The sequence below is a fragment of the Rana temporaria genome, chromosome 6 (assembly GCF_905171775.1).
Source record: "Rana temporaria chromosome 6, aRanTem1.1, whole genome shotgun sequence".
Lineage (NCBI taxonomy): Eukaryota > Metazoa > Chordata > Amphibia > Anura > Ranidae > Rana > Rana temporaria.
The window spans coordinates 32,072,808-32,087,092 of record NC_053494.1 but is presented as its reverse complement, the minus strand read 5'-3'; the positions used below and the strand labels follow the sequence as shown (position 1 = coordinate 32,087,092).

Below are 14,285 nucleotides of genomic sequence, written 5' to 3'. Positions count from 1 at the left end.
CAAAGGTGAGTATAGCAGAACTAATTTCAGCTTTAAGAATGAAACTATACTATATTTTTGCATAATTGTCCTTTTTAGGACAAAATGACAGTGTCTGTGCAAAAGACATTCACTCCTATAGAGCGGCTGTCCATCCTTAGAGTGCATAATAGACAGCTTCTCCTTTAAAGGGGTTGTAAAGGTAAAAGTTTTTTCACCTTTATGCATTCTATGTTTAGGTGATATTTATTTTACCTACAGGTGAGCCTTATTTTAAGCTTAGTTGTAGGTAACAATCACCACTTGTGCTTTACTACCTTTTTAAAAATCAGCAGCTACAGTATTTGTAGCTGCTGACTTTTACGTTGAGGAAGATCCTCTGTAAGGTGACATGACACCCCGGTAGGTAGGATATGCCCTATCCATCCCTGCAGGCGAGGCGAGGCGCTGCTCCCCCCTCCTTCTCCTGCCACCAACAGCCTGGAACCTACACGCTGCAGAAAGGATAAGCAATCCCGCCTGTGCAGTTTGTAGTATGGCAAGGAAGATGATTGGCCAGCTGTCATGTGTCTGCTTTGCGCTGCGTCCTCTGATTGGCGGAGGCAGGTTCGGCGTCTTCCTCTTAGTAACAATTACTAGGGTGGGATCTCGCTTATTTCCTGCTTCCTCCTCTCCCGGGCTGATCGGTGAGTTCTCGGCCACTGCACGTCCGGACACCTGTACCGGGTAATACACCGAACTCTCCTCTCCATAGGACTTCCCTATCAATGCCGTGTGTAGTCCTAGTACCCGGGGGAGGGTAATCGTGTCCTGATCACACCATACATGTGCAGAGGAACCAAGCTGCATGAGATTTGTATAGGCCTGAGGGTTCATATACTAAGGCAAGGCTCACAGCTGTGCATTGTGGGAAGGTGTGCAAACATGCACCCCCCTTTTCAGGTGCACGGTGGTTACATTACTATTCACCTTAAAGGATAAGGTCACCTTTTTACTAATCCCATAGCGGGCAGTGGTGGCCCGTTCATTAGGGGCACATAGGCGCCGACCTCGCCCAACACCTAAACTACATGCATGGCGCTGGATGCATGGATTTCTATGTGGGTTTTTTAAGCACATGATTTTTTTGGGGGGGAAAAAACACTGTCACAAATTAAAGTTGTAAGCCCAATTTTTTGTATAATGTAAAAGATGTCATTACGCCAAGTAAATAGATACCTAACATGTCACGCTTTAAAATTGCCCATGCTCGTGGAATGGCGCTAAACTTTGGTACTTATAAAATCTTTATAGGCTATGCTTTAATTTTTTTATTTTATACAGTCTATCAGTTTAGAGTCAGAGTGCTTTCACACTCGCAGCGCCCGGGAGCCGGCTGTAAAGCGCTGCTTTTTTATAGTGGTGCTTTTCCATCGTTTTTTTTTAGGGCGATTTTAACCACCGCTAGCCAGTGGTGGCTGGTGCTCAACATTTTTGGGGGGGCGCAAACAAACCAAAAAAAAAAAAAAAAAAAACAATTGCAGCCTCACTGTGCCATGCCATCAAACACAGCCACTGTGCCATGCCATCAAACACAGCCACTGTGCCATGCCATCAAACACAGCCACTGTGCCATGCCATCAAACGCAGCCACTGTGCCATGCCATCAAACACAGCCACTGTGCCATGCCATCAAACACAGCCACTGTGCCATGCCATCAAACACAGCCACTGTGCCGTGCCATCAAACGCAGCCACTGTGCCGTGCCATCAAACGCAGCCACTGTGCCATGCCATCAAACGCAACACTGTGCCATCAATTTTCACCACTGTGCCATGCCATCAAACGCAGCCACTGTGCCATGCCATCAAACGCAACCACTGTGCCATCAAACGCAGCCACTGTGCCGTGCCATCAAACGCAGCCACTGTGCCGTGCCATCAAACGCAGCCACTGTGCCATGCCATCAAACGCAGCCACTGTGCCATGCCATCAAACGCAGCCACTGTGCCATGCCATCAAACGCAGCCACTGTGCCATGCCATCAAATTGTCGCCACTGTGCACTTTGTCGCCACTGTGCCCTTTGTCACCACTGTGCCAATTATCGCCACTGTGCCCTAGTAATTATCTCCACTGTGCCCTGTAAAATGCTGCTGGCTCTGATAGGCACTTCCACAGCCAACCAGCTGCCGTTATTCAGATGGCCGGCGCTTACCAGGGGGCCAGCCATCTGAATAGTCGGCAGCAGCGGCAATACATAGATTCATGCAATGCATTAATCTATGTATTGTATCAGTGGCGGTGCGGAAGCGAGAGGGGGCGGCGCTCCGGCACCCTCTATGGACGCACTAGCAGCTGAAAAAGGGTTAAAAGCGCCGCTACTGCGGCACTTGTTCGGCGGCACTATCCATTGAATTCAATGGGCAGGGGCGCTTTAAGACCGGTGTATTCACCGCTCCTACAGCGCCTCAAACATGCGGCTAGCAGGATTTTTTTTTTTTTACCGTCTTGCTGGTTCACATATCTCCGGTGCGGTGTGCCGGAAAAACGCCTGCCTTTTTCGGGCTGAAATCAGACTTGAACCGGTGAACCAGCGCGCACCGGACCCCAGCTGTGAGCCGCATGCGGCGGCAGTGTGAACCCGGCCTAAATGTCGTTTACATATGCGGACGCAGCCTACGTATGCCTTTGCTTCTCTGTGCAGAGAAGGGAGCGCTTTAAATTTATTATTATTTTTTATTTTTTTGTTATTGTTTGTTTTTATTTATTTATTTTTTACACTTTCCCTTTAAAAAAAATAAAAATTCTGATCACTTTTATTCCTATTACAAGGAATGTAAACATCCCTTGTAATAGGAATAGGACATGACCGGTCCCCTTTACAGAGAGATTTGTGGTCTATAATAGGAGTCGACTGATATTGTTTTTTCTGGTCCGTTACCTATTTTTCGACCGCCTTTTAGGCCGATAGCCGACGTCGGGTGCCGATATTCCGTACATCACTGTCACTTGCCACCCATATGAATCGCTGTTCCTGAGAGCTTACAGTCTAATAATTCTGTTTTCTATATAGGGAACAAACTCTCCAAAATCTGACCATCGCTGAAGACATATGAAGGGATCCCTGCAGTATGTGATCCACAGAAGGTTTGTCGCTGGATACTTGGAGAAATCAAATCCCTTTTATCTGGATTTTACATTGCCGTTTTGTTTTCTATTGAAGCTCTGTGGGCTTTTTAGTTAATAGGTCTGGAAGAGCAGCAAGCAAATTGCATGTTCATAATCATTTGATAATTGAGCGCACTCTCTTCTGTGGTTGTATGAGATAATAGGGCTTGTAAAGAAGCTTCTAATATCAGCCCAGGATTACAGGACGTTTTTCTTTAATATTGGCAGCTCTGAATTTTCCTCTGGCCCTATCTGTACATGCCTGCTTTTCCATATTTTTGTTGTTGTATTAATTATTTTGCGTCTGCCCACAGTGGTTGTGCTGCAGGAGGGCGGCAGCTGCAGGCAAGGCAACGTACCTGTACGTCACGCCCCCTGCCGTCCCATGCTGTGATTGGACACGGCGACAGTTTGGTAGCTGATTTCAGCCAATAATTTTAGCTGAAGTCAGTGGATCGGCTGTGACCAATCACACACAAAGTTCTGTGTTTACAAAAACACAGAACTCTTTGTACTGTGAACAGAGATCTGGCTGTTTCTTCTCCCTGCAAATCGGGGAGAAAAAAAAAAACAGCCATATAGTTAGGTAAAAGCAACACACATTTCATATTATTAGGCACACAGTTTGCCCTTTGTCTTTAGATGGTAACCCCTTCCCAGACAGTGTCATTAGTACAGTGACAGTATTGGCACTGATCACTGTATTAGTGTCACTAAGGCTGCATTCACACCTGAACGCGGCATATTTTACCACGATTTGTCGCGTCAAATTGCGGCGTTTTGTCCTGCGATTTGCCGCGACAAAACACAGAGTTTTTTTAAGCCTAACATACGCCGGAGGGGTGATCAACATTGTCGGCTATGCCGAAAGCCGCCTGAAGAAAAGGTCCGGGACTTGTTTTGAGCTTCAGGCGTACGGCGTTTCGGCGTTTGGCGTGGAGATGTGAACCATCTCCATAGCCGACAATGTTAAGTCACCCCTCCAGCGTATTTCAGGCTGCAATAGCATCGCGCTACAGGCGACAAAACGCCTAGGCGTTTTCACGCCCGACGCTATTGCAGCCTGCAATACGCTGGAGGCGTGATTTAACATTGTCGGCTATGGAGATGGTTCACATCTCCACGCCGAAACGCCGTACGCCTGAAGCTCAAAACAAGTCCCGGACCTTTTCTTCAGGCGGCTTTCGGCGTTCGGCATAGCCTACAATGTTGTCACCCCTCCGGCGTATGTTAGGCTTAAAAAATGCCGCGGCAAATCGCGGGACAAAACGCCGCAATTTGTCACGGCAAATCGCGGTAACATACGCCGCGTTCAGGTGTGAATGCAGCCTAATGGTGTCAGTGCACCTCCCAGCCAGTGGCAGCTAACCCCAGATTGCCTTCCACACTATCACAGTCCCACTATATGTCGCTGATCGCTGCCATTACTAGTATAGCGTCATAGTAAATTCCAGTTTTAATATCATAGTTTTGTAGACGCTATAACTTTCACACAAACCAATTACTGTGTTTTATTGGCGTATAACACTCACTTTTTTACCCTGAAAATAGAGGGTAAACTGTGCCTGTGTGTTATACGCAGGGGGCTGTGGAAAGATTTTTTTCCTGAAACTTCCCTCTTAACCACTTGCTTACTGGGCACATAAACCCCCTTTGTGCCCAGGCAAAATTTCAGCTTCCGGCACTGCGTCGCTTTAACTGACATTTGCGCGGTCGTGCGACATGGCTCCCAAACAAATTGGCGTCCTTTTTTCCCCACAAATAGAGCTTTATTTTGGTGGTATTTGATCACCTCTGCGGTTTTTATTTTTTGCGCTATAAACCAAAAAAGAGGGACAATTTAAAAAAAAATATATATATTTTTTACTTGTTGCTATAATAAATATCCCAATTTAAAAAAAAAAAAAAGAAAAACTATTTTTTTTCTCGGTTAAGGCCGATAAGTATTTTTCGACGTATTTTTGTAAAAAAAAAAAAAAAAATCGCAATAAGCGACTGGTTTGCGCAAAAGTTATAGCGCCTACAAAAAGGGGAACAGAATGATTTTTTTTAATTATTTTTTTTTTACTAGTAATGGCGGTGATCTGCGATTTTTATTGGGACTGCGATATTGCGGCGGACATATCGGACACTTTTGACACATTTGAGACCATTCACATTTATACAGCGATCAGTGCTATAAAAATGCACTAATTACTGTATAAATGTGACTGGCAGGGAAGGGGTTAACACTAGGGGGTGAGGAAGGGGTTAAATGTGTATCCTGGGTGTGTTCTTACTGTGTGGGGGGTGACTGGGGGAGGTGACCGATGCTGTGTCCCTATGTACAAGGGACACAGCATCGGTCTCCTCTCCTCTGACAGCACGTGGAGCTCTGTGTTTACACACAGAGCTCCACGTCCCTGCTGTGTTCCCGACGATCGCGTGTACCCGGCGGACATCGCGGCCGCCAGGTACACGCATCGGCTCTTCAGCGATGCGCCGGGACAGTGTTTACCTGCTGCGCGCCCCCCAGGGGCGCGCGCGGTAATGCACTTTAAATGACGTCCAAAGACGTCCACTTGGCACCTGAGAGCCGCGCTGTTGACGGCTTTTGTCAATAGCGTGGGTCTCAAGTGGTTAAAGTTAGGGTGCGCGCTATACGCCGATAAGTACGGTAATCTACACTTATTTTACCAAAGACGCGTAGCAGAATTTTTTTTTATTTTTTAACTTTTATTATTAGATAATTTCTGTAATAAAACCGATTTCCAAAATGTTCGGTTCTTTATTTATTTTGTTTATATTGCCAAAAATGTAAAAACCATCGTTGATCAAATACCACCATAAGAAAGCTCTATTTGTGTGAAAAAAAAAAATGCTTGACGTTTCATTTGTGTACAGTGTTGCATGACTGCACAATCGCTAGCTAAAGTAGCACACAGTGCTGAATAGCAAAATATGCCCTGGTCATGAAGGGGTAAAACCTTCCGGAGGTCAAGTTGTTAAAGATTAGTAGATTTACCACTAGAGGGAGCTCTTATTTTTTTTTATTTTTTTTTGATTGATTATTCAGTCCCCCTAGTTAGCAGCTGCTAAAATACGATATCAGCCACAGAGGGGGTGCATGGTTTTCAGTGGGACAGCAAATTCATAGACTTGTATTGTGACACTATGGCAGTAGGTGAAAAGCAAATATAGCTTGATATAGGTGGATGTTCTTTGTTGTTGGGTCCCATTTAGTGCTGGAACCTGCCATTACCTAGGGCTGCAATCATACTCAAGATGAGCATCTTTGATCATTTTTAAAGGCCTTTTTTTATTTTTATTTTTTCTTTAAAAAAATGTATGTTTGTACAGGCATTTTGAGTTTTTTTTAAGAATGACGTGTTTCTGGTCCTGCAGCCTCCTTCGATACTTATATCACATCTCCCTAGAGCAGGGGTCTCCAAACATTCTAAACAAAGGGCCGGTTTATTGTCCTTCAGACTCTTGGAGGGCCGGACTTTGGCCAGCGGGAGGTGGAAATTTTCCTGGCATCAGTGGAACTAAACATATGGTATTAGGGGAAGAAATAGTGCCCCATCGTTTGTATCATAGGGAGGAATAGTGCCCCATTAGTGGTGTCAGTGGGAGAAATGGTGCTCCACTGTCTGTGTCAGAATAGTGTCTCGTATCAGTGTGAGGGATACTGCCCCAAGGGCCGGGTAAAGGCAAGCAAAGGGCCGCATCCGGCCCTCGGGCCGTAGTTTGGAGACCACTGCCCTAGAGCTACAGGATCAGGCCCACGTAAATAATAGGGAGGTACATTGATATTCATAAACACGCCTGCATATTATATTTTAATTTTAAATGTTTGTTTGCATAGACCCAAGTCTTCTGCATAGACCCAACTGTCACAAGTTTTCTAATGTGAACCTCTTAAACTTTGTCTTTTAGGTGGTACATATGAACATTTCATACTCAGACCAGAGAATTTCATAATGTTGTCCTCAAGCTCCTCACACAAGTAAGAATACAACAGTTTTATGCAAAGCATGTAGTAGATTTATACATTTTACTTTAGCAGCCACAGCAATATAAATGTCCTTTTTGAATAAAACATTTTTATTATAACAAACACACATGATCACTGTATAAGCAATAATTTTTACTTTGTGAATGTCATCCATTCATATGTCATTGTGTACTATTTTGGTAGCTGTGAATGGCCACAGCTATCACATGGTATGGGTCCATTATTGGCCCTGAGCCATGTGATCACTGTGACTGATCACAATTGTACACAACAGCTATGAATGACCGAGTTATTGTATACAACTCTTTACAGCGACCACATGGCACTAGAGCTGCACACAGCAGCCTGCTACATTGAACTGTGTTCTGCTGTGTTCGATGGATACAGCGGGTCACAGATTGCGCCGCCGCTAGGATGTGCACGAGGTGCGCGACTGAGAGGACACCATATGACATCCACCCGTGATGGCAGTGCTTCCACCAGGGTTTGACAAATTTTCTTGGAATCTAGGAGCCAGCTAAAAAAGTTAGGAGCCAGAAAACGCAGAAGCGAACGCATACGTGAGTAGCGCCCGCATATGTAAATGGTAATCAAACCACACATGTGAGGTATCGCCGAGATTGGTAGAGCGAGAGCAATAATTCTAGCCATAGACCTCCTCTGTAACTCAAAACATGCAACCTGTAGAATTTTTTTAAACGTCGCCTATGGAGATTTTAAAGGGTAAAAGTTTGTCGCCGGGTAGAACTCTTAATTGTCAGAGGAAGGTTAACAGTGAGTATGCATGCTGTGCCAGGGCAGAAGACATTGCAGTACAACTAAGAAAAAGGAGCTTTGAAACTGTAGTATATATAAATGCATTTTAATTCTGACAGAGGATGATTGTAGAAGGAACCCTTGGAATTAATACTGTTCAAAGACTTTTTATTATACATTAAATGTCTAATTCTGGTACTGGGGTAGTGATATTTTTATGCATGCACTGCCAAATAGGGTGGCTGAGTTCCGAACTCCTTTGCATTAACACTTGATACTACCGGGTTTGGATGTTTTCAGAAACAATTTTTTTTCTTAATTGTACATTCCATTCCATAGGACTGTGCTCTGCGGACTAGGCCGAAGCTGCGGCCTCGCCTAAAACATCCTGCCCGCAGCTCACCGCGATCCTGGGAAAAGGCCGCAAGCGGCATCCCTTTTCCAGGATCGCTGCGGGCAGGATGTTTTAGGCGAGGCCGCGGCTTCGGCCTTGTCCGCCGCGATCCTGACAAAAGGCCGCAGACTAGGTCGAAGTCGCGGCCCCGTCTAAAAACTTAGGACCGGCGCTATGTGGACTAGGTCGAAGCCGCCGCTCGCCTAAAACATCCTGCCCGCAACGATCCTGGGAAAAGGGCGCGAGCGACAGATGCTGCTCGCGGCCTTTTCCCAGGATCGTGGCAAGCTGCGGGCAGGATGTTTTAGGCGAGGCCGCGGCTTCGTCCTAGTCCTCAGAGCGCCGGTCCTATGGAACCAAAACATTTTTTCGCCCATGTCCACCTTCCCAGCCAAGACCCCACTCGCCAGGACGCTATTTCTAAATTTAAATAAACCATTCAAATATTTTGTGAGATTATGCATTGGTAAAAACGAAGAAAATACAACATAGTCATACACATTTTTAGAGAAGTCAAAGCCTCAATAATAATAAGACGCATGTAAATATGAACAGTACCACTAGCACAGTGTTTACCTACAATTTCCTCATAACAAAAGTTGCGCTCAATATAGTACACTTGGCGACACGACCAAATACGTGAATAGCCTGATAATAACACGTATCATGCTATTGTTTCATGGTAAGAACTAGAGTACTATGTAAATATGTATCATTAAGGAAAAAGACAAATCTACCTAGTGCCGGTAATTTGCTAAACACAAACCATAAGCAGACCGTAAATATCGTTGTGTTGGAATTGTCATAAATCAAATGCCTTGTAGGGGAATCCCAATGAGCCTATTTAGAATAAAAGGATTTAAGACCATGACTATTAATTGTTAAGAATTAATGGATATTAACTCTACAAATCGCCTCAATGAGGTTAGGTGTGTGCCTAGCGTTCCATGCTTTAGTTGTAGTTAATCTTGCAGCTATAATGCCACGTACACACGATCGGACATTCCGACAACAAAACCGTGGATTTTTTTCCGACGGAATGTTGGCTCAAACTCGTCTTGCATACACGCGGTCACACAAATGTTGTCGGAAATTCCAAACATCAAGAACGCGGTGACGTACAACACTACGACGAGCCGAGAAAAATGAAGTTCAATGATTCCAAGCATGCGTATGATTTTTGTGCATCGGGATTGGCTACAGACGATCGGAATTTCCGACCAAGAACTTTTTTTGTCGGAAAAATTGAGAACCAGCTCTCAAACATTTGTTGTCAAAGTCCAATGGAGCATACACACAGTCGGATTTTCCAACAACAAGCTTACATCGAACATTTGTTGTAGGAAATTCCAACCGTGTGTACGCAGCATTAGAGTATGCAAAATTGGGGTTCTATATTGTATAGGGAACTGGTCTATCTTTAGGACCAATAATGCTAAATGAGAAGATGGGGAAACAAAAATACCCGAAGTTAGGGATATGAGGGAGAACACCGTATTTCAAAAACTACGGAGAGACCTTCAGTCCTACAATAAATGCATTAAATTCCGAGTCAAGCCACATTGCCGCCAACATAAGAATACATTTTCGATAATCTATACAGAGTTAAGTATCCTTATCCTAAGAATAGAATCTTAAGGGCGTTATCCCAATGATTCACGCAATGGGTCACACTAATCTTGTTGGACAATGTGTGTTTCCATTCCTCATCAGAGAAAGTTTTACCAAAGTCTTTTTCCCAGCTCACTATATATGAGCGGATTTAATAGAAGGGGCAGAATATTGGAGATACTGCCAAAACCATGAGAGACCACCTTTATTTGGTCCAAATTTTTTTGCCACATTTTTACGACTGTAATAACTGTAAGAGGGTGTTTTTGATGGAAGGCATGTATCCATAGGCAAGTATAAGTATACTTCCCCTCCACTATCTATGATCTTAAAAGGACGTAAGGCCCATTTGGATCCATAGGGTAACAGTAACTGATTGGAGCAGATTTCCCATCTGCTTGGTGGGGTGTCGAGGATTAGGGTGGTTAACCATGAACCCCCAGCCCTCCATGGAAATGGAAGGTAATAATGGTATGTGAATGGGGTTGTAGATCCATTTGGTGTATAATAACTGCAAGTCATGGTTGGGCATCATGGCCCTCTCAATACTCGCCCAATACTTGTTCTGAGGTATAAACCAGGCCTTAATCTGATCAAGTAATGCTGCATAATAATATTTAATGAGCATTGGTAAACCTACCCCACCTTCCGATTTATGTTTGAATTAGACAGAAAAAGGAAGAATGGGCAAAACATATCACTCTCTAGGTGTGGAAAGCTGGTAGAGACATCCCCAAAAACACTTGCAGCTGTAATTACAGTGAAAGGAGGTTCTACAAAGTATTGACTCAGGGGGGCGCTATACAAATGTACCCCACACTTTTCACATATTTATTTGTAAAAGAAAAAAACATTCATCATTTTCCTTCCACTTCACAATTATGTGCCACTTTGTGTTGGTCTATAACAGTGGTCTCCAAACTATGACCCGGGGGCCAGATGTGGCCCTTTGCTTGCTCTTGCCTGGCCCTTGAAGCCATAATTCCTTCTAATGGGACCAACTATGGGGACCAATGACACCAACGATGGGGCACAATTTTTCCCAGTGACACCAAGAATAGGGCACAATTAGGGCACACTGATACCAATGTTGACTGATGTCGGGACTCCCAAGGGCCACAGTCCAGCCCCCCTAAAATCTGAAGGACAGTAAACTGGCCCTTTGTTTAGAAAGTTTGGTCTACAACATAAAATTCCAATAAAGTAACTTTTAAGTTTTTGGTTGTAACATGACAAAATGTGGAAAATTTCAAGGGGTATGAATACTTTTTTAAGGCACTTTATCTCCTTAAGCCTCGTATACACGATCAGTCCATCCGATGAGATAGGTCTGAAGGAACGTTGTCATAGGTTAACCGATGAAGCTGACTGATGGTCCGTAAATAACCGATCGTGTCAACGCGGTGACGTAAAACACGACGTGCTGAAAAAAAAAGAAGTTCAATGCTTCCAAGCATGCGTCGACTTGATTCTGAGCATGCGTGGATTTTTAACCAATGGACGTGCCTACGAACGATCGGTTTTGACCTATCGGTTAGGAATCCATAGGTTAATTTTAAAGCAAGTTGGCTTTTTTTTAACCTATGGTTAAATAGCCTATGGGGCCCACACACGATCGGTTTTGACCGATGAAAACGGTCCTTCAGACCGTTGTCCTCTGGTTAACCTATCGTGTGTACGAGGCCTTATGCCGCATACACACAATCGTTTTTCGGCATGAAAAAAACAAAGTTTTTTCCAACTTCATCATTAAAAACGACGTTGCCCGCACACCATCGTTTTTGAAAAATGATGAACAAAGCGCGGTGACGTACAACACGTACGACGGCACTCTAAAGGGGCAGTTCTATTCGCCTTTGGAATGCTTTTAGCTGATTCCTTGTTAGTAAAAGACGATTTGCGCTTTTTTGTCTGTTGAATGAATGTGCTTACTCCCTTATGAACGGTAGTTTTACCAGAACGAGCGCTCCCGTCTCATAACTTGCTTCTGGGCATGCGCGGGTTTAAAACGTTGTTTTTTCCCACACACGATCATTTTTAACACAAAAAACAACGTGAAAAATGCAGCATGTTCGAAAATTTTTGTTGTTTTTCAGAAGCCGAAAAACGATGTGAAGCCCATGCACGATCATTTTAAATGACGTTTTTAAAAACGTCGTTTTTTTTCATGCCGGAAAAGATCGTGTGTACGCAGCATTAGATTTCCAACTAACGTTTGGGCTCTCGTATTCTACAAATGTGTCCTATAAATGCCTTCTGTTGTACATCGCACATATCTATATCATGTTTTTTTTCCTCTGCTGATATAATAGGCTCCTGTCCCTTTTGAATCAAGCCCTTCATGGCTGCAAGGATGAGGAAAAGCAGCTTGAAGAACAGCTGAGGCACTACCACAAACTCCTGGGAGACTGGTATGAATAAAACCATGAATGACTTGTAGGCTGTGCACAGTTTTGGGGGTTAATCATCCTGCAGTATCTTCTTAAAGAAGCATTCAATGAATATCTATAGTAATATGTGCAGAAGTAACAATATTGGCCCGGATTCAGAAAGCCCGGCGTAACTTTGTGCGGGCGTAGCGTATCTCAGATACGCTACACCACCGTAACTTAGTGAGGCAGGTTCTGTATTCAGAAAGAACCTGCGCCCTAAGTTACGGCGGCGTAGCGTATGTGGTCCAGCGTAAGCCCACATAATACAAATTATCCAGGCAGTGGGCGTGTTGTATGTTAATGAATGGTGACCCCACGTAAATGACGTTTTTTTACTAACGGCGCATGCGCCGTCCGTGGACGTATCCCAGTGCGCATGCTCCAAATTACGCCGCAAAGCCTCATTGGTTTCGACGTGAACGTAACTTGCGCCCAGCCCCATTCACGGACGACTTGCGCAAACGACGTAAAATTATACGCTGGCCCGACGTCCATACCCAACATTGGCTACGCCTCATATAGCAGGGGTAACTTTACGCTGTAAAAAGCCTTACATAAACGACGTAAAAAAATGCGCCGGGCGCACGTACGTTTCTGAATCGGCGTATCTACCTAATTTACATATTCAATGCGTAAATCTACGGAAGCGCCACCTAGCGGCCAGCGTAAATATGCAACTAAGATACGACGGCGTAAGAGACTTACGTCAGTCGTATCTTAGCCAAATTTCGGTGTATCTTGCTTTCTGAATACAGAAAGAAGATACGCCGGCGCATCCTAGAATTTACGCGGCGTATCAATAGATACGCCAACGTAAATTCTTTCTGAATCCGGGCCACTGTGTTTATATCTGCAGCTCTTATTGTACTGAAGGTCTTCTCCAACTTTAAACTGACCAGCCATAACATTATGACCACTGACAGGTAAAGTGAATGACATTGATTATCTTGGGACAATGACAGCTGAAAGTTGGTGCAATATATTATGTAGCAAGTGAACATGTTGCCCCTGAAGTTGGTGTGTTGAAGTCAGAAAAAAATGGCAACCATAAGGATTTGAGTGTGTTTTACAAGGGCCAAACTGTAATGGCTAGGTGACTGGGTTGGAGGAACACGGCAGTTCTTGTGGAATGTTTCCAGTCTGCAGTGGTCAGGACCTACCAAAAGTGGTCCAAAGAAGAGGAACTGGCAAAAGGGTCAAGGGTGGCTAAGGCTCCCCACATGCATCAATAAGCCTTGGCCACCCTTGACCCGAAGGCTGGCCTGTACAGTCAAATCCACTAGAAGTATCTCAAGACTGTATCTCAAACTGCTGAAAAAGTTGACGCTGGTTCCCATAGAAAGGTGTCGGAATACACCGTGCATCACAGTTTTACATATGGCGCCAGGGTGCCCATGCTGACCTGTATCCACAGCCAAAAGCACCTACAATGGATAAGTGAGCATCAGGACCAAACCACAGAGCAATGGAAGAAGGTGGCCTGGTCAATCACATTTTTCTTTTACATCATGTAGATGGCTGGGTGCATGAACGTCACTTACCTGGGGAAGAGATGACACCAGGATGCACTATGGGAAGAAGGCAAGCCGGCAAAACGCAGTGTGTTGCTTTGTCTAGTAGAGTCCATGCCTCGATGGGTCAGGGCTGCTTTGGCGGCAGAGTGGGGACCTACTCAGCAGTGCCGGGACAAGGTCATCCAGGGCAAAGATGCCAAACTGCGTCCCCCATTCACTCAGAGCCTATTCACACCTAGGCGTATATACGCCTGAAGCGCGACGCTCGTGCCACTGGAGGGGCGAATTTACATTGATGTCTATGAGATGGTTCACGCCGAAACGCTGTACACCTGCCGCCTGAAAACAAGTCCCGGACCCTTTTTTTCAGGCGGCTTTCGGTTTTCGCCATAGACATCAATGTAAAATGTTTTGTAAAAAAAAAAAAAAAGTTTACAAAACGCGGCAAAATA

At 44.6% G+C, this 14,285-nt stretch overlaps 1 protein-coding gene across 1 annotated transcript in view; it reads left to right on the top strand.

The window, feature by feature from the left end:
• Positions 1-614: 614 nt before the first annotated feature.
• Positions 615-14,285, top strand: part of TEDC2 (tubulin epsilon and delta complex 2) — a 76,157-nt gene continuing 62,486 nt past the window's right edge. Inside the window, exons 1-4 of the mRNA XM_040356609.1 lie at positions 615-705; positions 3,035-3,108; positions 7,048-7,117; positions 12,200-12,298. Of these exons, the coding sequence (XP_040212543.1) occupies positions 7,092-7,117; positions 12,200-12,298 (125 nt within the window). The 5' untranslated portion in view covers positions 615-705; positions 3,035-3,108; positions 7,048-7,091. The remainder of the gene's footprint in view (positions 706-3,034; positions 3,109-7,047; positions 7,118-12,199; positions 12,299-14,285) is intronic.